The sequence below is a fragment of the Camelina sativa genome, chromosome 13 (assembly GCF_000633955.1).
Source record: "Camelina sativa cultivar DH55 chromosome 13, Cs, whole genome shotgun sequence".
Lineage (NCBI taxonomy): Eukaryota > Viridiplantae > Streptophyta > Magnoliopsida > Brassicales > Brassicaceae > Camelina > Camelina sativa.
The window spans coordinates 21,948,440-21,970,509 of record NC_025697.1 but is presented as its reverse complement, the minus strand read 5'-3'; the positions used below and the strand labels follow the sequence as shown (position 1 = coordinate 21,970,509).

General features: G+C 35.8%; 4 protein-coding genes across 6 annotated transcripts in view; all 4 read right to left on the bottom strand.

The window, feature by feature from the left end:
• LOC104738484 (pentatricopeptide repeat-containing protein At4g02820, mitochondrial-like) overlaps positions 1 to 797 on the bottom strand; it is a 6,424-nt gene extending 5,627 nt beyond the window's left edge. The window contains exons 1-2 of the mRNA XM_019234624.1: positions 443 to 797; positions 7 to 309 (exon numbers count right to left, since the gene is read on the bottom strand). Of these exons, the coding sequence (XP_019090169.1) occupies positions 7 to 309; positions 443 to 787 (648 nt within the window). The 5' untranslated portion in view covers positions 788 to 797. The remainder of the gene's footprint in view (positions 1 to 6; positions 310 to 442) is intronic.
• LOC104737449 (protein FANTASTIC FOUR 1-like) lies at positions 5,599 to 6,620 on the bottom strand. The gene has a single exon (XM_010457626.2). It carries the CDS (start codon positions 6,546 to 6,548, stop codon positions 5,739 to 5,741), a length of 810 nt encoding a protein of 269 aa, XP_010455928.1. The 5' UTR covers positions 6,549 to 6,620; the 3' UTR covers positions 5,599 to 5,738.
• LOC104737448 (glutamic acid-rich protein-like) lies at positions 15,832 to 17,591 on the bottom strand. 2 transcript variants are annotated; one of them, XM_010457625.2, is made up of 5 exons: positions 17,378 to 17,591; positions 17,008 to 17,288; positions 16,681 to 16,896; positions 16,431 to 16,595; positions 15,832 to 16,356 (listed from the first exon to the last, which is right to left on the bottom strand). In XM_010457625.2, the coding sequence occupies exons 2-5, from the start codon at positions 17,272 to 17,274 to the stop codon at positions 16,012 to 16,014; spliced, it is 993 nt and encodes a 330-aa protein (XP_010455927.1). In that variant the 5' UTR covers positions 17,275 to 17,288; positions 17,378 to 17,591; the 3' UTR covers positions 15,832 to 16,011. The 2 variants fall into 2 exon arrangements, with proteins under 2 accessions (XP_010455927.1, XP_010455926.1); XM_010457624.2 differs by having other exon boundaries at positions 17,008 to 17,292; positions 17,378 to 17,590.
• The window catches only part of LOC104737447 (DAR GTPase 3, chloroplastic), a 5,170-nt gene continuing 1,081 nt past the window's right edge, over positions 17,982 to 22,070 (bottom strand). Inside the window, exons 1-9 of one of the 2 annotated variants that reach the window (XM_010457621.1) lie at positions 20,222 to 20,419; positions 19,987 to 20,133; positions 19,772 to 19,888; positions 19,298 to 19,441; positions 19,117 to 19,203; positions 18,920 to 19,035; positions 18,630 to 18,811; positions 18,458 to 18,515; positions 17,982 to 18,347 (exon numbers count right to left, since the gene is read on the bottom strand). In XM_010457621.1, the coding sequence (XP_010455923.1) occupies positions 18,224 to 18,347; positions 18,458 to 18,515; positions 18,630 to 18,811; positions 18,920 to 19,035; positions 19,117 to 19,203; positions 19,298 to 19,441; positions 19,772 to 19,888; positions 19,987 to 20,133; positions 20,222 to 20,365 (1,119 nt within the window). In that variant the 5' untranslated portion in view covers positions 20,366 to 20,419 and the 3' untranslated portion in view covers positions 17,982 to 18,223. Of the gene's footprint in view, positions 18,348 to 18,457; positions 18,516 to 18,629; positions 18,812 to 18,919; positions 19,036 to 19,116; positions 19,204 to 19,297; positions 19,442 to 19,771; positions 19,889 to 19,986; positions 20,134 to 20,221; positions 20,420 to 22,070 lie in introns of those variants that run through there. The other variant, XM_010457622.1, reaches the window with a different exon arrangement.

Below are 22,070 nucleotides of genomic sequence, written 5' to 3'. Positions count from 1 at the left end.
AGGGACTTTCTCAAACTGCCCTTTGGATATATACATGGATAGCATATGATTGTAAGGCAGACAAGACTTCAAGAAACCACATTCACCCATTTTCTCAAACAATGCCTCAGCTTTATCAGACAACTTGTTCTGCACATAACTATGGAGAAGAGAAGTGCAAGCAGCATGGCCTCGCATTTGATCTGGCATATCTTCGAAAAACTTCTCAGCACTGTTCAAACCACGGATTTTGGAAATCAAATCAAGATGTACAGCATAATCACCAGCCTGCAGCTTTATATCTTCTTGTAGAACCATCCATTCACATATCTGCACATAATACAATACAACAGTTTACCACAATGAACTCCAAATCAAACCAACTAAATAAGATTCAAATTGCATAGAGTAATCATGATAGAATCAGGGTAAATCAAATTCGAAATTGAGAAAAAGCACGAACCTCAAGAGCGTGTTTATAGCGTTTGATCTTACGAAGCTCTCTAACGATTCGATTAAGTTCGTATTTGCGAACGGAGTGGCCTTCTTCTCTCCATTTCCGGATGGTAACAACGGCACTGCGTTTCGTATACGTGAGGCCTAACAGTCTCCCTCCTAGAGTGTCTCTTCCTCCAACTACGGTTTCTTTTTTATTACTCGCTGCTCCTCCTCCTCCTCCTCCTCCGCTGCGAGTCTTTACCACGGCTGCCTCGGCCGCCGTGTCCACCGTCGTCGCGGCGGCGGAGAAAAGGCGGCAAATGGAGACTAGGGTTGGCCGAACAGAGCGAACCAACATGTTTTGATTCATCTTTAGTAAATTACTGAGCTCTGTGTGGAGTTTTGAGTCCCTTGCTTACTCTGTGTTGGCATGAGAGCCAGTTGTGTTGGGCCTAGTATCGGCCCAATTCTAAATACAGAACCCAATTACGTTTACAAGAAATAAAATAAAATTGACATCAGCAAAAAAACTAGAGTTTGAACTTTGAATTTTGAAAATTGAAAATGTTCCTAGAGCAATCAATTTATTCATGTTATTTCACCATATTCAATTATTTATAAAAAAATTATATAAAATTTTTACATAGTTTATTAATTTGTGTGAAGCATGTCACACTGTTTGGAAAACAGAAGATAAAATAATATTTAAGATCACCATTATACATATATAAATAAAATTAATTTTCATATTATCACTGATTAGTATTTCAATACAAATATATGAAACCATAGTTTTATATATATATATATATATATATATATATATATATATATATATATATNTTTTTGAGTATTATTTTATTTCAATTTGTTAATCAACATTGATTCATTCATCTTTGTTAAAATTTGGATTGTTTTATTTATTGATTCTTTCATTTAACTTTTGTTTGGTGTCATTTTCTATTTATACCCTCATCGATCATCTCTTCCAAGTATTAATCTAGATAATTGATTGTGATTTCTACTTTTCATAGATTTTATATGTTTATATATTATATCAAACCTACTTTTAATTTATGGCTTTTAATTGGAAAGTCTGTAACGGCTCTATTTTGGAGAGAGACGTTATGAATCTTTTTATTTGTAGAATAAAATCAGCAATTGTTAGGCTCTTAGTAAATTTTATCAGATTTTTATATCTCATTTATATATAACAGCAAACCCACTTTTAAGGGTCAATTTAGAATTAACGGATGTGACTATTTTTATTATCTCATCTAACGGTCTAGATTTGTTAATGATCTCAAAAGTTACAAAATTTTGATTTAACAATTATATTTTTTCGTCGTACTCCCAACTTTCAATGTTCACACTTGTTAGTTTTTGCACCTTTTTGTTTCACACCTCTTTGTTTTCACACATTTTTGTTTATATATATATCTTATTATATAAAGTTGGGTTTTGAATGTTAGTCATTAACAAGATTTTGACATGTGTCAAGTTATCAATCTGAGATTTTGACATGTGTAAATATTTAATAGGAAGAATTGATTACAACAAAAAGAAAATATTTTGTTTTAAAAAATATCAATAAAGTAAAAAGATAATTATAAAAATTTCAGAATTTATAAAAAAAAACAAAGTTTTTAAAAATAATTATAAGGAGATTATATATATATATATATTTCATAAAATTTGAAATTATAATATTATTTACTTATTTTTAATTTTAAGTGATTAATTATAAAAATATGAAAAAATATTAAGGAAAATATACTTTTAATTATTAATTCTAAATTTTGTATTCACTTCTATATAATCAAAGATCACCTCATATTTAAATAATTTATTCAAAAACATTGCTTTCAACTTTTTTTAACTGGGAATATATTTTAATGGAAAGGTAAATTTTTCTTATTTTCTTAAACCAAAATTTTCTAGTACTTTCTCATTTTTCGGTTGGAAAAAGTTTAGATTAATATGTTGACCCAAAAAAAATATTAATATATGAGTCTTATTTTTCTAATAGTGTATTTTAAATTTTATTATAGTATTTTTAGATTTTTTTTAATTTATATTTTAATCTTTAAATGATTTGAGATTCATATACTACCATGCTTATAATTTTCTATTGTTTCTTTAATTAGGCCAAATTAATTTTCTTTCAATTTCTCAACATATTGGTTGGTCATAAACCATTTTTTTTTTTGCAAACATAATTGTTACCATTATTCATTCAATCCCAAAGGGAGATAACGAATAGAAGCTCATCAACCTAATGAATTGATAAAATAGGCTAATCAAACACAAGCATACGACAAACATAGATAGATAGATTAGAAAAAATAAATCGTTGTTGATAGATTCATAGGAGCTCAAAGACTCTGACACCCTGGTTTGCGGAAATGTTTAAAAGAATTGATTTAGCCACATACGTCACCAAAATGCACTTATTTTTTAAGTTAAGGGTCCTGAGAGAACTTCATGATGGGTGACCATTCTGAAAGTGATTGTCGAAATTGTGCGAGGGAGGACAAAACAAAAGAAAATATCATTTGTTAATTTGTAAGGTCGGTAATCAAATTTTTAAAGACTCCCAGACGTAACAAACCGGCCATCGAATATGGGTTGGTCCACAAGCCGAGAATAGATGTAGGGGCCTCTTGGGAAGGTGGGCCCATGGACTGAGAGTAGGCATGGGCTCACTAAACAATGTGGCGGTTGAAGCGTTACAGAGACAGAGGCTACATCATGGTGTGTCAAAGACACTTCTACGAATTCATTGAGAAATTTAGCATTAGTTACTATCAAAAGATTTTGTGACGATTGAAAAAGGTTTTGAAATTTATTGGTCGTCGGAGCAAGCTATTTTGAGATAGCAAAAAGACGTGAACATTTTCTCTCCACACAGGATGAAGACAGAGCTGAGGTTCTCTCTATGGTGGAGAAGGTTGGACACAAGGTTATCTACCCAACAGAGGAAGGTGGAGGCGGTTGGACGCAAGGTTATCTCTCCAAGGGAGGAAGGCGGAGCCAAGGTTCTCTCCATGATGGAGGAAGTTGGACGCAATGTTCTCTCCATAAGGGATGAGGGCGGAGCCGAGGTTTTTTCCATCGTAGTCATACATTATTGTGATGATACATCATTGATTAGTATATTATGTTATCTATAAACACATTAAGCCAACTATTTTACTTTCACTTTGGCGTAGTTACTATCACGAATACATTGGGAAATTTAACATTAGTTACTTTCAAAATATTTTTTTGTGTTGTTTTTACTTTCATTATTTGTCGGAACAAGCCATTTTGGGATAGCAAAAAGACGTGAACATATTTTCTCCACATAGGAGGAGGGCAGAGCCGAGGATCTCCCTATGGTAGAGAAGGTTGGGCACAAAGTTATCTCTGCAAGGGAGGAAGGTGGAGGAGATTGGACGCAAGGTTATCTCTCCAATGGAGAAAGGCGGAGCCAAACTTCTCTCCATGATGGAGGAGGTTGGACGAAAGATTCTATCCATAAGGGATGACGGCGGAGCCGATGTTTTCTCCATGGTGGTCATACATTATTATGATGAAACATCATTGATTAGTATATTATGTAATATCTTTTTATTCAAAATGTTTTTTGAGCCAACTATTTTAGTAATTAAAAAACTATGCAGAAGTGAAAGTAATATACTTGGCTTAATGTGTTTATAGAGACAATATCTAGATGGTGATAAAAAAAATTTTGTAACATACAAGAGTACATTTAGGTGTAAAAAATTATAATTTTAATAGTAACATACATAAAATATTTGTAAATGGATATAAATCAGTATATTATAACAAAAAATAAAATTTATATATAACATACAACAAATTTTAATAAATTTAATTTCATTTATAAAACTTTCAACCCGCACATCGAACGGGTCCTCATCTAATATATATATATATACTAGATGAGATTTACTAAAGATTTCGGTTAATATAGTAACAGAGTCAAGTGGGAGAGAATCCTCATCCTCTATTCGTTGTGCAGAGAGAACAAAGTGAGTGTATGGCTACTTCAGATTTGTTAGATTGGACACAATACTTGGTACTGTTGTCTGCTTCCCATTGGCTCAGACATATACTTGCAATCTATTTTGATATCATTCCGAGATTTCTATTGTACGGGTTTGGTCGAGGACAGAGGGGAAGAATATCATGAAATTAGTAGATACCATATCTATCGTGTACAAATTAAAGGACCTACAAAGTTATTTTGTTCCTATTCATTTACGTCCGTACGACTTCAAGTGTGTTCACGAGACAAAGATTTTGGTCTAGAACAATTAGTTCTTCTTTAAAAGACTTTCAAAAGATTTGACATTGTGATGGTTGAATAAAATGTATTGATCTAACATTTGAATCGTTAAATTTAAAACCCTAGGTAACTAGGTTTCAAGTTTAAAGTTCTTTTTATGATAAGGGTTGGACTCCAATTTCGTCTTAAGAGTAATTATTAAGTTATAGGGATATAATTGGTTTACTTTATCATTGTTTCTTTTTTTCTTTTTGGTTTTACTCACTTTATTCTTCTAGTTAGTCTGACTACTGTTATTAAATGGTTCGGCTTTCTTATGATAATTAAGTATTAAAGTGAATATAGTAACCGGTTGGATCAATCTTCTCAAATCAACTTGTATACGCATTGTTCAAGACTTCTTAGTAGAGTTATATTTAAAATGGTCAAGCATTTTATTTATAGGCTAAGCTCTTTTTGTGGAAACCTCTTTTTGTGGTCATGCAAATTCGAATTTGTCACCTATGCATGTTATCCCTATCAAAAGTCTTGTTAATCTGGATGTGTATTGTAAATTTATTGTAGTTCCTGAGAAGAATGTTAAAATATAATTTATGATTATATTGTAGTTAGTTCTGTTTTTGGTTGCACTATATTACTCTATATGGATTGAATTAAAATTGGTCCTCATTTTTCATATTTTATAAAATCAGATAATTTCAACGAATTTAGTCAATGTGTTTTTTTCATATTACAAGATTCACTAAAGTAGTTACGTATTATGTACGACGTACGTATTGGTACCATCTTCGCATAAGTTTGTACTAGAAAGATGAAGTGTAGTCTATCTAGCTAACTAATAACTCACGTTTTAGTTTATAGAAATAGAATTAGAAGCCGTAGTCATACAATGGGACTAAGAGAAAACACTTCTTTTTTAATAATATAAATCAGACATAAAAAAGATATAAAAAAGAATAAGCCAGATTACTAATTATTATTGTCTTAGAAATAAATTTATTTGGTGAGTCGTCGAGTTTGCCAATTATTAAGTGGTCACCCAAAATTGGTTCGGCTTCCAGTTAAGCATGGTTGTTGGCTCACATCCATTCTCATGGCATCTCCTTTTTGGCCTTCTACTAAACTTTTTCTTTCCAGCTTTATCCTCAAAGTTATCATTATTCCCCATAATGCCCTCCTCTTCCTCTTGCTCTTCTTCTTCTTCCTCTGTATCGTCTTCTTGTCCTTTCTCTTCATCTTCATCTTCTTCATGAGCTTCGATTTCAGATTCATTTTCTTCAAACTGATCTTCATCTCCATCATGGCTAAGTGATGAATTTTCTGATAAACAGAGACGTAGCCTTCCTTCACAACGTTCAGATACAAAGCAACGAGGTGGTGGACAAACCCTAATCGCTTGAACAACAAGACGACCGTCTTCTTTGTATGACCTCACCATACACCTATTGTTGAATCCGTTGACGGAGTTTAGAGGCGGGGGAAAACTGTTTTCACGGGTCTCTAGATGGTTGGTTTCTTTTTGAGGTTTCGTAGTATGAGGACTCATTATTGAAGTATTAGTTCCTTCAAGTGCAAGTAACGAGATCTCATCTCCACTATCACTCCCATTCTCGGTCCCGAGGCTCTCTGTGCATGTCTCAAGGCTCAGTTTAGCTACGGAACGCTTCTCGATTGGGTGGACGTAAGCTGTTTTCTTTATGACGTCGTCTTCTTTATTTTGGAAAATGCCTTTGGTTTCAGAAAGATATTGTAGGAAACTCCATCCACCCAAGTCATGATTTTGGCTTACTTGCTTCTTGGGAAGATGTTGGTAAGCTTGGCCAAATATTGCGGACATTTTTGTGTTCTGTATAGAGAGCAAAAAGAAGAGTACTGAGAGAAGAAGAGAGAGGAAGAGAATGATGGGATGAATATGATGAAGGGGATTTAGAAGGGATGAGTAGGGTGTGTATTTATACTGCGAGTCTAGTTTCAACTTGAGTGGAGGCACAGTAACACACTTCTACAAACAACTAAAAGTTTGGTCATCCAAACAAGTACTGTTAAAATATATATTTAACTTTATAGTGAGTATAGAGCATGACTACCCTAATCTAATCGTGTCGACCGGTAGATCCGTTGGTTCAAAAAAAGAAATTAAAAGAAAAAGAACTTTGTTATGTCAACGAATTATTAATATTTAATATTGGTTAATTAGAACAAAAAGTAAAGGTAGGGACGAATATTCGTCTAGTTAGCAATATAGCACCGTGGACTAATAATACCTATTTCGAGTTTCTTAATACTCTGTTTTCCAAATTATCCTTTACTTTTTTTTGGTCCAGTCAGAAGCTCCACACCAAATAAAACATAAACTTTGAACCACAATCTAACTTATTTTGCTATAGATCAATCGATCAAAAGAATTCTTCTTTTGTTAATTTGTCTTTCTCCCATGATCATTCTCATAAGTCCTAACCACATATTTTATATGTTACGCATATACATATATATATATATATATAGATTGGAAAGATGAATATGAAGAACTACCCTCTTATATTCATTCTTAATTAACAAACAAATGAAATAGATATATCTAAATAAATAAATAAATAAATTAAAAGTGGTAGTCAACGATATGTTAAATAAATAGTTGAATAATAGAATATGCTATTATAGGAAAAACACAAGAAAAAAAATGGTTAACTAGTATTCTAGTGGCTCACATGAATAAAATATAAAAAGAAAGCACTTTGTCGTTGTCTATAATTAGAATAACTTTCTATATAAGGAAAATAAACAAGAACCAGCCAATAATGTTCTCGGTAGATGCCAGACTAAAAAAAAATGTAGTTCATGCATCGACGTCTTTGAAGTTTAACACTCGCCGGACGTAATTGGATTTTGGTTCTATTTAAACCATATAGAAGAAATTGTCCGTTTATACTTTTTAAAAAGTTACAAATAATTTCTGAGTATGCTGTATATATAAGACGAAACTTTTTTTTTCAAGAGATCCTTGCTCACAACTCACAAGTCACAATTACAAATAATGAATATAAGTTATTAAAGAATATATTTACAAGTTTATTTTGTTGTATAGATTCAAATACAATATCTATCTAGTTTCTTTGAGTACATTAACAAAGAAGATGGTGTACCTAGCTAGCTAGTTGGAGTTAGAGCGAAAGGAAATGAATAACCATATGGGTCAACTAACCATATGGGTCAACTGATCCTGATGAAATTTTTAAAATTAGTTAAATTTTTTTATTAAAAAAACAAATTTGACCGCTGCCTAATAAAAAAATTGACGCCTGTAATTATTTTTAATTTTATTTTTATTTTGACCCCATAACATATAAGTTCTCACTTCACTACTTGCTGGACTCCAAAAAAAATGTTATGGTAATCTTTAGTTTTATGGTAATACGTAAATATTTATCTTATAATTGATCAAGTCAAGATACCACAAGAGTTCAAAGTCCACAAATTTCATGGAATGATCAGATCGACATGTTGTCAAAAACAAAAAAAGATCAGATCGACACTTTCAACTCTCAAATTCGATCAAGGACAAGAAATGTTAGCACAAAACATTGCGTATATATTATTTTTTATTGGATATATATGAGAATTTTTACAGCCTTTAATTTGTTTCGTGAGAGTTGAATCATACAAGAATTATAACAAGTGTTAAATGAGTCTTCACAGGTTTTCAAAATCTCTCACATAAGAGACTCATTTTATTCTCTCACTTTTTTATTATTTTCTAATTTTAGGTGAGAGACTCAGTGAGAAACTCCCACTGCAAATATTCTAAGAGCATCTTTACTTTGAGTAACAGCTGAATCGTTCCTCAAAAAAGTAAAAAAAAAAATATTTTACAAATTATTATTATTTATTTATTTTTTAAATTTGTTCCAAAAAAATAACACATGTCTTGTTTGTTGTGAGTATTGAGTTTCTCTGCTAAGAAACGTTTCTCCTTTTTATTCTCTTCTCTCTCCTCTTTTTATTATTTTTTAATAAGAGTATTTCTAAGACAATCTTCCAGTAAAGATGGTGTAAGTACATCAAGTTTGTGAGATGAAGACTACAATTAGTTAATCAATAATGTCAAACACGAAAACAAAAAAGCTGGGGCAAACCGTTTTTTTTATTTATAATTATATATATATATATATATATTTCTTTTTTTGAATAAATGTTAAATGATATTCAAAAGAAAAAAAATAACGTTTTACATCTCCATGGTTAGAACTTAGAACTTAGGCTTACAAAAAATAGATTATGCTAAAAGAGATTATAAAACACCCAAAGAACAATCCGCCTAGTAACGAGTGGCAAACCATGCCTGAAAACCTGTAGCATAGGGACCGTCTTCCAAACGTTCAATGGCTAGAAGTTGAGCACGCACTAGTTTGTATGATTATATATATATACATATATATGTATATATATATATATATGTATATATATATATATATGTATATATATATATGTATATATATATATGTTTTATTTTTAAGAACAATTAGAACGTAAGTTATATTGATAATCTAGTGGTAAGCACTAAGTAAGACTTTATTCTGCAAATTCTGGCTTATATGTGTAACAACAATTAAAAATAAAATTGTACACTAATGGCGACGAATGTGTGACATCTAATGAATGGGATATCTTTTAATTTATTAACTATGTACACTATCAGATACAGAACCAACGCCTCCTCGACATGGTTCTTAAATCCAGCTAGTTACGTCGACATGATCATTCCCACAGCTTGTAGTAACACTTAATGCATTTATGAGAAAGTATATATTATAGTAATGATCATGTCGACGTAACTAGTTGGATTTAAGAAACTATATTATGGCAAAAGAAGTTTCTAATTTAAGTGAAGAAAACTTTTGAAAGACTATGTGTTACACAAACAGCGGTTTTAGTATATATTAATGGTTTTAAAAGCTGAGTAAATGGATTAATAGATATGCTAAGTATAAAAAAAAAGCTAAGAAGAATATATACCATTCTCTCCCTCTCTCCAATGAGCCATAAACCGTTGGAATGTCGCATTCGCCAATCTCTACTTTTAAATCTTTTTGTTTCTATTGGTGTTTTATAGATTGTCCAACCCAATCAGAGAAAGAAGAGGAGGATTCTTTTGCATCATCAACATTCCACTGCTGACCTGAAAAATTTTAATGCAAAGGAGAAATCAAAAGCTAAGATCCTTCAGAAAATCTTGTGTTTTTTTCTTAAGTCTTTATTCAGCTTTAATAACCTTTTAGTACAAACAAAGTAAGGAGGAATCGCTTTCATGTTTACACAAACATGTCAACTGAGAATATTCTTCTCTAACTTTTGACTATACTCTCATCCGTATGTTTTAACAACACTAAAGATTGGGTCATCAAGGAGACATGTCAATTAGCTGAAAGTTGTGAATTCAATTAGAAAAACTAATCACGTACGTTATATTGATAATCTAATGGTAAGCACTAAGTAAGACTTTATTCTGCAAATTCTGGCTTAGAGGAACTATTCTTTTCAGGAAATAAAGTCGTATGGTTTTTCTTAAGATTAAAGAAACCTATTATATCTTTAATGTCAAATTAAGGGAGTAAAGGGACATCTCGGATTAGTAACAAAAGCATAAGTTGTTCACGTATAATGTTCAAACAAGCACAAAGCAATTGTTAAGAGCAGTACTAAACCAGTTCAAGGATCAAAAGCATATTAAGTCTGCATGATTTACTTCATACCTGACCAAATTGTTACAACAAGCTGTGGGAATGTGGGATGTTTACAATTTTATGAAACTGCATGTATTTAACTTAAGACTAACCACCCGCTTCTTTCTTGCCTTACTACTATAAGCCGTCAAGCTCCAAACCGCTGCCTCGTCTTTCAGATTCGTGAAGCTGGTGCCTGGTGGTGGCTTATGCGAATCGTCAAGTTCCTTTAGCGATTTTATCCACCATTAGTCTGTACCAAACTTTAAAAACAGGCCGGGTTGAGTTAGGCTTGCATGTATCAAATTGAGAAAAGGCCATCTCGAATTAGTAGTGTAAACAAAGAAGAACCCTCACAAAAACAAGAAGTAGACCCAATATCAAATTTGCACGGGTCCGAAAGCATAGAAGGCAAATTGTACACTGGCCACTAACAAGCACTAGACCCAATATCCAAATTTGCAAGGGTCAGAAAGTAAATATGTTAAGTTGAAACTTAATGAAGATAGAAGAGATGAGATAAGAAGAGATATTGACCTAGGCAGCCTTAGAATAATGGAGGATAAGGAAATATTTCACTGTTCATTCATAAGATAAGGATACCCTGATAATGGATCATCCTTTAAATACAACTTTAGTTTAGGGCAACATAAATAAACCGACACATTATTATTATTGAACCCTCTTCTTCTAAAAGAGGCTTTCTCTTCATCTTTGACTCTCTTAGCCACTTCTTGTTGACTTCCTCCTCAGCCACACTCTAGTCTTCCTCCCACTTGTTCTCTTCTTTTTCTTCATGAAGACCAAAGGTACTCTCAACCAATCAATAGCCCCGGGTAATGAACTGACCTTGTCCTCAAGGTCGAACTCAGGAAACTGCTCCATCATTACTATCACCGGTTCCCAATTCGACTCGAAATCAGGTAGTCCCTTCCATTGAATCTTAACCTCGGTCTCATTACCCTTCTCCGGACGACGCACATCAAACACTGTTTCTGGTTCAGCTAACCACTCAAGACTTGGAGACAAACAAGCCGGAAGTTCTTGTGCGATGTGATCCAACAGTACTGCAGCCTTCAACTGGGAGACATGGAAAACTGGGTGAATTTGGTTGTGGATCGGTAAGTTCAGCTTGTAGGAAACCTTGCAAATGCACTCAGTAACTTGATATGGGCCAAAATACCGCTGAGACATTTTCTGATTCCTTCATCCCACCACAGAGTTTTGACGGTATGGACACAACTTCAAGTATACCCAGTCCCCTACAGCAAATGACACTTCTCTCCGATGTTTGTTGGCTTCTCTCTGCATTCGGGATTGAGCTAGCTCCATATTCTCCCTCAACTCTACCAACAACGCATCTTTATGCCTCAACAGCTCCTCAACCTCAGCATTAGTTGATGGTGTATCCCTATACCATAGTATTTTACGTGGTTCTCTCCCGTACACAACAAAGAAGGGTGAAGTCTTAATAGTTGAATGGTAAGAAGAGTTATACCAGTACTCAGCCCATGGCAACCAATGCACCCAAGAGGTTCCGACTCACAAAGCATCTTAAGTACGTCTCTAACACCGGTTGACGACCTCAGTCTGACCATCCGTTTGTGGTTGGTAGGTTGTACTTCAATGTAGAGTGGTTCTTGAATAACTCACACCAGAAGTTGCTAAGAAACACCTTGTCTCTGTCAGATATGATGTTTTCCGGGAACCCATGGAGCTTGACTACTTCCTTGATGAAGGTTTCAGCCACTGACTTGGCGTTGAAAGGATGCTTCAAAACAATGAAGTGTCCATACTTGCTAAGCCGATCTACCACTACCAAGATGACAGAGAATCCCTTGGAAGGCGGTAGTCCTTCAATGAAGTCCATGCTGATATGAGACCAAATCTGTGGTGGAATAGGTAGAGGTGACAATAAGCCGACTGGTGTCAAGGTTGAGCTTTTGTTCTCTTGACAAACTTGGCAATTAGTGATGAACCTTACTACATCCCTTCTCATTCCCCACCAGTAAACCTCTTGAGTCAGTCGTTTGAATGTTTTCAGTGCCCCTTCATGACCTCCTATTGCGCTTGAGTGGAACTGCTCTAGCAGTTGCGGAATGAACCGTGACCCTCGTGGTATGACCAACCGACCATCCTTAAATAACAGCCCATTCTCCAACTTGTACCCCAGCTTAGAAGGTTCCCCTGACTCCAGAGCACTCATAATGTTTACCAGATCCTTGTCCTGCTTAACCTGCGTTGCCAATTCCTCAATATTTAGGTTAAACGGTGCCCCTAACTCCATTAAGGTGAATCTCTCATCTGGTGATCTCCTGGACAGAGCAACAACCACCCTATTATCCACTCCAGGTTTTTATTCAATCCAGTATGCTAAACCGATGAGTTTAGATGCCCACCTCTCCTGAACAGTGGAGATTGACTTCTGATCTAGCAGGTACTTCAAGCTACTCTGGTCTGTTTTTATCACGAACTCTCTTCCCACCAGATAGTGCTTCCACTTTGTCACTGCTTTCACGATGGCCAACAGTTCACGTTCATAGACTGATTTGATGCAACCTGTTGATGAGAAGGCTTGACTTAGGAATGCTATAGGGCGTTTCTCTTAGGACAAGACAGCTCCAATGCCTACTCCTGAAGCGTCTGTCTCTACCGTAAATTCCTTACTAAAGTCGGGTAAGATCAACACTAGTAGATGAGATACCGTCCTTTCGAGGTCGTGGAAAGCTTCGTCCGCAGCTGGTGTCCAGAAAAAACCGTTCTTCGTGAGGAGCTCAGTTAGAGGTATGCAAATTTGCCCATAGTTCCTGACAAATTTTCTGTAGTACCCAGTTAATCCCAAGAATCCTCGCAACTCTGTCACATTCTTTGGGGTTGGCCAATTTGTCATGGCTGCAATCTTTTCTGGATCCGCAGCTACACCTTGCCCTGAAATGATATGGCCCAGGTAGGAAATCTCTGAACTCCCAAAAGAACACTTCTTCCTGTTGGCATAGAATTGATTATGCACCATAAGCTCCAGTACTATGCTCAAGTGCTTCAGATGACTTTCTAAGTCTGGACTGTAAACAAGGATGTCGTCGAAAAACACTAGCACGAACCGTCTTAAGTGGGGTCTAAAAAGGTTATTCATGATGGACTGGAATGTCGATGGTGCAATTGAGAGTCCAAATGGCATTACCATGAACGCGTAATGACCTTGGTGAGTCTTAAAGACAGTCTTCTCAACATCACTGCTTCTAACTCTGATCTGGTGATAGCCTGATTTCAAGTCTATCTTCGAGAAAATGGTAGCTCCTTTGAGTTCGTCCAGCAGTTCTTCGATGATAGGAATGGGGTAACGATCCAGAATGGTGGCTCTGTTCAATGCTCGATAATCAACACAGAATCTCCATCCCCCATCCTTCTTCTTGACCAGGAGAGCCGGACTCGAATATGGGCTGATGCTTGGCCGTATTACTCCCGCTTCTAACATTTCCTTAACCAGCTTCTCAATCTCGTTCTTCTGAACAAAGGAGTAGCGGTAAGGTCTGACTTTGATGGGAGGCGTGCCTTCGTGGAGAGTGATAGCATGTTCGCGGTTTCGAGCTGGTGGTAATCCTTTTGGAGGCTTGAACACGCCTGCAAATTTAGACACTAGTTCCACTATCACAGCATTCTCCCTTCCTTGACTGTCTTGCTCACTTCCCTCGAAAAGAGCCTGCAGTTCAAGAAGATATACCTCACCCCTATTGTCACCCAAGAGTTGTGGATCTTCCAGCTGAGTTTGAGCAATGCCCAGTTCGTCTTTATGTCGCGCAACGATGCCAGCCACAGGTATCCCAATACGACATCAACGCCATCCTCCAATTCAAACAGCAAGTATTCAACCATTATCTCGACTCCTTGAATCTCCAATAATATCGCTGAGCATCTACCCTTACTCTTACAAACTTGGCCATTCGCCATTTTCACTCCAAATTTGCGCGTTGGTGTAACCTTTAGACCAAGTTCCGCTACCAGCTTATCGGAGATGAAGTTGGTGGTGGCTCCCGAGTCCAACAGAATCACCACACCCCTTTTGCCAATGTTTCCTCTCAACATTAACGACTGCTCTCCAGACATACTACCCATGGAATGTTGGGTTTCCACCTCCAGACCTGCCAGCAGTTGTTTTTCTTCTTGTTGTTCTGCTTGGTCTCCCTCACAGTCCTCCATTAAGTCCTCACCCTTCGTGACTTCCAAACACTTCAACTTTGGTTTACACCTGTGACCAGGGAACCACTTCTCTCCACAATTCCTGCAAGGGTTAAACCCACGATTCGCCCCACTCGCTCCTGGTTTCCTGTAGTTATTGCCACGAGTGAAGGATTGGGTTGTCGGACGGTGTGGTTGCGAAGAGGAGGGTGTTGCCACCACCTTGGGTTGGGTTCGAGCCACAGAACCACCAGAATCACTCTCCTGAGACTCGATGATACGCGCATTATCCACCAGCTCCACAAAGTTTGTTAGTCGGCATCTCACCACTTGATCGCGTATGCTCTTCCTGAGCCCTCTTAAAAACGCGAACTCCAACACATCATTCGAGACGTGTGGTAGCTCGACAGTTAGCTGCTCAAACTTTTCTCTATACTCATCCACGCTCCCTGCTTGGTACAACTGCAACAAGTGGTCTACCGTAAAGTCTTTGCTTGACTTAAAACGCTCTCGGTACTTGTCCTTATAGATCTTCCAGTTGACGATCCCTTCGCGTTCGTGGTAACACCTCCACCACATAACAGCTTGGCCAGTCAAACACCCAACGACTTCGTCTAGCTTCTCATGCTCGGGAGTCTGGTTTGTGACAAAGCACTTCTCGATTCGGAATAACCAGTCATCTGGGTTACTGTCGTCACTCGTTGGTAGATCTACCCGTTTGTAAGGCGACTCAATCCTTTTGAAAGGCAAATCACCCTTTTGGCGTGGAAAATCCATCCTTGGCGGAATGGTCGGCGGCGGTAAGATTCCTTCCGTCGGTCGCGGAGTTACATAGGTGAAACCCTTCTCCTGATGGACCTGTTCCTCAGTCACTGGAGTCGTGCCGGACATATGAGGGTGTTGTCCTGCAATTGGTGTAGAGAAACCCACCGACGTGGTGGATCTACTCTCCAGCGGGTTTGGGGCAAAAGCACGAACGGTCAAGATCAGGTTTTTGATCGATTCCTTGATCCACTAGATGTCAGTGTCGTGGCGAGCAAGGATCTGTTCTTGCGATTCTGACTGCCGGGAATGTTGAGCAGCGCGTGACTCGAGTTCGGAGTTTGTGGTACGCGGCTCCGGGGTAGACGCCATACTCTCAATGAAAGCACTCTAGCCTTACTCCCACTTGTTCTCTTCTTCTTCTTCATGAAGACCAAAAGTACTCTCAACCTATCAAAATAGTGTATACATTGGATTTGTTTATTTAACGTAATATGTGACCAAATTATTACAACAAACAGTGGGGTGTTACAACTTTATGTCTTAGAGACCAAGAAACTACTCAAAACGAAACACACAAAACCTAATCATCAATTATGGAAAATTTAGAACGAAACACAGAAAATCTAAAAATTGTCTTGATCAATGTTCTTCTTCTTCTTCTTCTTCTTCTTCGTCTTCTTCTTCTTCTTCTTCTTCTTCTTCTTCTTCTTCTGTTTTCTCAAAGGTTTCGTTGAGTGATTTCGAGACATGATGAGATCTTGATTCATCCGCTTCTTCTTCATCATCATCGAACTGAGGAACAGGGGAAGAGAAATCTAAGCATAAACCTTGAACGACTTGGTCATATGAAGGAGATAGATCTTGAGATGTGATCTGATGGTACTCAACCATCTGGTTAAGACACTGATTTTCTCTAACCAGATTCGCGTTTTCACTCGCTAATCTAGCTTTCTCCGTAAGCAACACCTCCAATTGTAGCCTCACCTGTTTTCATAGAATCATAAGAACAGAGCATAACAGAGCAAAAAAACAGAACCGTTTTTGAGTATAGAACATACCAAATCATCTTCTTCAGGTCTAACACCCTTCACAAACCCATCTCTGAGTCTCTTGTTCTCTTCTTCAAGCAAACCACAACGTTCTTGGATGAAACTGAGGTCAGATTTGATAGATTTAAGCTCTCTTGCTAGTGAATTAGCTTTCGCTGCCATGGATATCGCAATCTGCAAGAAATAAATATTGAATCTTTATGACAAATTCAAACATAAAAGAAGAAAAAAACAAAGACTTTAAAGACTAAGGACATACGTTCTTAGCCCTCTTCATAATTTTCCTATCTTTTGGTCTCTTCTCTTCTTCATTCGAAGAATCATCTTTTTCTTCAATGTCAGATTCGTGTTTCCTCTTCGTCCCTTTACTCTCTTCTTCTTCTTCTTCTTTTTGTTGTCGTTGTATCTGATCAGCTTTAAGATTCGAGTGGAGTATCTCAGATAACGTTGGTGGTTTCGCTAATTCTCTAACTCCCTGATTTACAGAAAGAAAAAAAAAACACTTTTGTATCAGCAACCGTGAAAGATGAACAAAACCTAATTTTAAGAACAGAACTGAATAAATTTTAGTTTTTTATTTATTTACCTGAAGGGCATTGTCGAGGTTACTAGAAAGCAGAGAAAGAGTATGCGAAACCGAATCAAACCCTTTAAGCAACAGCATAGAATCGTTCTTAAATCTCTTAGATCTCTCTGATTCTCCAGTAGTAATCGTATCGGCAATGGGTTTGTGATCTTTGCTCTTTTCTTCGAGGAGCACATCAATCCTGTTACGAAGATTGCTCCATAAACGCTTGTCTGAAGATGGACTAAGAATCGTTGGAGAAGAACCAAAACAAGTTGCAGAAACCATGTTCAAGCTTGTTCCTTCCTATTTAAAAGAAAGAAAAAAAAAACAGTTTCAACGAAATTTTCAATTTTGAATCGAACCCAATTGGAGTAGGAGAAGAAGTTACCTGGTTAGTAGGATTAGGTGATTGAGTTTCAACAGAAGCAGCCATTGATGAAGGTTTAGAGAAAGAAAGAGAGAGAGAGAGAGATGTGTAACGGCTAGTTTATTGAAGATGAGAGATTTATGGAAAGAAGGAGAATTTTAAATAGGATCTGTGAAACTCCGGCCCAACGTTCTGATTTCTCTATAACTGGTCTCTTTGTTTTGTCTATTTTATTTTTGATCAAATTAATAATGGAAAATAGACAATAGTGTAGATCTAGAACTAGAAGTGGGACTTTGGTCGACGACTTCTTCACTGCATCCCAAAAAGTATCTCTACACAGTTTCTAGGGATGGATCACTAGGTCCCACTTTCTTTAATCCAACGGTCGTTTCTCAAAAACTCTTATCATAATAATATCTCCAGGTTTAGTAAAAATATGGAAACAAATGCAAGATTTAACAAATCTTGAGATATCAAAACATTATCCATTCTTAGGTGGTTTAATGTGTCACTAATCGGATAATCAAAACTATCCGTTGATTTCTCTTACAAAGAGTGGAATGTCAACAACAAAGTTGACATCTTAATAAGATTAGAAGCTTTTTTGAAGATACAGACAAAAAAAAATTAAACTCATATTTTTACATAAACGAATATATTTCATACATTTGGGCCAAAGAGCACAATGGTTAGCGGGAGCTCGAGACTGACACTGATAGTTGTCGTGGATTTTAATCCGGTTTCTCTATATCTAGGATTTAACATGTCCTCTCTACGCACCCAACGAAATACACAAATATGCATACATGATGATACATATATTAATTAAAACATTTTTTTTATGGTAGTCTCTTACTGAGTTTATCAGAGTGGAGGTCTCTCCAACGAGTAATACCCGAATTTACCTTTGCGAAAATCCGTCAGTATTCTAAATGCAGCTTGATGACTATCTCCACCAAACAAGTTAAGCCCAAGCGTCTTCACAAACCTGCCAAAGGGATAGAGAGAGACCAGAGAATTCAATAAGAATCCATTAAGTAACAATGGTGTTTGCCAAAAGAAATGAGTGGTTGCAAAAGAGTGAATAAATTTCATTACTTTTTACCGCAGCTTCCTTCTAACTGGATCTTGTATCTGTTGTAAAGAGCCTTTGCGCCTATTTGTTTAAGACGGAAAAGCAAAGACGAGAATGTTGTGTTTTTCATTTTTTGACCCTAGAAAATCAGAGAAGAGTATATCGAAAAAAAAATGGTAACTTTCAGAAACTGACCTACTTCTGGAATCCGTGCTAACATCTGCACAAGGATTCCAGCAACATCAGTGAAGTCATAAGCTTTCTCTCCAATGTCATCACATATTGCAAGCTTTATAGCAGCTGCTTGATCATCGATACGCATAGGAAGCATTCCAGGTGAATCTAAGAGATCAAGATCTTTCCCAAGCTTGACCCATCTGTTTACAGTAAGACAAGAAAAATGACCAGTGACAGAGATTACGATAAAGGTTCTTCAATGTGTTTGGAAAACTTAGTCTCACAAGCTTTTTAAAAGGCATTCTTACTTCATTTCTCTAGTTACACCTGGTCTTGGAGCTGCTGCGCAAATTTTGCGCTTCAATAGACGATTGATCAAAGATGATTTTCCAACATTAGGGTATCCAATAATTCCAGCTCTAACCTGCATCATTTAATATAAACTTTAATTCGAAATCATAAATCTTGCAACAGAGAAAAATAGATCATGATACACTTTACTCACTGATCTAGGAAGAAGTCCCTTTTCTCGACGTTTCCCATTTACATCACCTGCTAAACTTTTTGCCAACCGACCTAGCTTCATAGCTCCCTGTAACCATCACTCAGAGATTATGTAACCAACAGTATCAAGAAAGAAAAAAGATCAATCCCAAAGCAAAAGATTAAACTTACAGAAACCATACCATCCCAAGTTTGCCATTTGTGAAGATGACCTTTATTCCTTGCCTTGCAAAGTATCTCGCCCAATCATTTCGATCATCGTTCGATATCATATCTTCTCTATTTAATACCAATATCCGTTTCCTATTCCCAAGCCACGCATCCATCTACAAAATATACCACCCAAAAGTAGGCACACAAATGTTTTGTCATAGACTTAACTTGCTCGTACACAACAAATTCAGAGAGATTGAGTGTACCCCAAAGCCAATATAACAAAAAAACTATTCCAATGAAAACTTTTCGTACCAGGAGACACAAAAATTTCTACTTCCCCTCTTAAAAAACACTCAAGTATACGTTTCTCTCCACTAATGAAATGCTAACTTAAACAATGCTAACCCAAAAACCAATATAAGTTATAGCTTTCCCACCACAAGAAGCAATACAACTAGCAAAACAATCATACTCTAAAAACCGGATAGAAGAACACTAACCTTTGGATGAGTGGTAGATAAAGGAATCCTAGCATCTCGGACTTCAATCACAACATCCATAAGCTTAAGCTGTTCCCTAAGTTCCTTTTCAGTTTTCATTATGTGTCCTGGATACCACTGTTTAAATCAACAGCCACACACACACACAGAGTAAACAACAACAATCCAACAAATTCACACTCCAAAAAGAACAAAACTTTTCGATACAATAATACCTGAACAGGGCGTAATGCTCTAGTCCATAGACGAATATCAGATTCTAGATTCATCCAATCAATTTCATCCTCATTTGCCTCTAATTTGAACCCAGATGAATCATCCTTTCTTGTGACATCCAAATTCGAATCTTTTCCTCCAACAATCTGTAAACCAAAGTTTCCAACTCTTCTCAATTTCAATTCAGATAACGAAGAGGGCACCAAGTACAATTGAATTGGAGTATGTTTTTGCCTGAATTGGTGGTGGACGAGAAGAATTTGCAGTGGGAAGAGAAGCGGAGACGGCGTAAGTACACTTTCGGAAGCTTCGACCTTGAACGAAGTGGCGTAGATTCGCCGGAGAAGGAGACGGCGATGGCGCTAACTGTGCAAACATCGCTGATGAGAACTCCGATACAGAAACAAAAAAAGTTAAAAGTCCAAAATTAAAAATTTCTATAACCCCTTATCCCCTTTTTAGATCTATCTGTAGCTATTACGATGACATCTCATGGGCTTTGTTAGACTCTTAGGCCCAATAATCTAAAAGGATTGATCTTCCATTATCTAGGCTTAAATCCAATGATGTTCCTATAAAGTTTTCGCAATTTTACAAAGAGAGTTGTTGCTTTTTTCATTTTCAAACTGTAAATTCATGAAGTCAAGGAGTGTAGCCGAATCAAATAGTTACTTTTTGATACTTATCAATTCGCAAATGGTGTTTGAAAAGGTTGAAACATTTACCAACGCTATATTTATTTACTTGTTTTTTACCGTTATTTGCCATGCTTATATAGTTATATATGTCAAAAGTCTTAAGGAAGATAGTGTATACAGTAAAACCTTCATAAATTAATAATACCGAAACCATTAAATTTTATTAATTTATAGAGATTTTTATTTATCGATAAATTAATTAATAATTGTTAATTTATCGATAAATTAATAAAATATTAACTTATGAAAATATTTGAAACGATCACACCCGGATTCTCGATCCTCACATAGGATCCACAGAAAACGATTTCACCGGAACCCCATAATTTCGACGAGACAACCGGCGTAGAAATCGCTCCTTACAAAAAACTCTCTTCATAAGGGGGTGATATTGGTTTGAGATTTATGAAGATTTTTGAAGAGTTCAACAAAATCATTAAAAGTGAATAAGTGAAAGATTTTTAAATATTGCTAGAGAGTTTTGTTGATTAGTTTTCTAAAATCTTGTAAAGTTCTCCAAACAATCTCTGTATTTTTGTGATACTTTCCATGACTTTATTTTGTAAAGAAAATGTCTAAAATCATGAACCAATAACATAATAATTGAACTCATTAACAATCCTAGATTCTTTTGTTTTAATTGAACAACATAAAACTTTTAATGACTTTATAAAAGTCTGAATCCAATAACTCAGATTTGTTAAGATTTTAAATGACTTTTTACAAATCATAAACTAATAACACTAAACTTTAACAGACTTTAACAAAATCTTGATCAAATAACAACAGATTCTACATAACATTTAAAATCTTTAAAATTCTATTCAAATTTTAAACCAATAACTCCCACTAAATCTCAAACCAATACCACGCCCTTAGACTCATCTCTATGTGAATATTGTTGATCAAATTTCAAAATAGAGGAAATTGTAGCTCTAATCAATATTTTTATCAATTCCTATAAATGATAAACAAGTAAGGAATATTTGAAAAATGTAAAAAATATAGAGAGAAACTAGAATCTTAAGATGTGAAAAAAGGAAAAAAAAAAATCGTGAGATTATGGGTACTTGAAATGTAGGTAACTTGAACTTGACAAAAATAGGAAACTCCAAATAAGATTAACACCGTTCGACACGAGTGAGATAAGTACCAAAGCTTTTCTTTTTATATAATTCCTTGACACCGAGAGAAATACCATTTTGTTTTGTTTGTTAATTATTGTCAAGATAATTACCATTTTTATAAAACATTATATGTCATACGAAAAATATACTCAGCTTTTTCGGGCAAATAGAAACTGATTTTGTTACTTGAAAATATATAATTTGTGTGATATGATATGATTGAGAAGCACTTCGTATGTGTACTTTCGAAGATGTCGA

Excerpts from the sequence above, each read along its gene's own strand:
- LOC104737449 (XM_010457626.2), bottom strand. The coding sequence starts at position 6,548 with ATGTCCGCAATATTTGGCCAAGCTTACCAACATCTTCCCAAGAAGCAA.
- LOC104737448 (XM_010457624.2), bottom strand. The coding sequence starts at position 17,422 with ATGGCTGCTTCTGTTGAAACTCAATCACCTAATCCTACTAACCAG. Across the intron at positions 17,293-17,377 it reads CACCTAATCCTACTAACCAG|GAAGGAACAAGCTTGAACAT; the intron begins GTAACTTCTTCT and ends TCTTTTAAATAG. Across the intron at positions 16,596-16,680 it reads TTATGAAGAGGGCTAAGAAC|ATTGCGATATCCATGGCAGC; the intron begins GTATGTCCTTAG and ends TATTTCTTGCAG.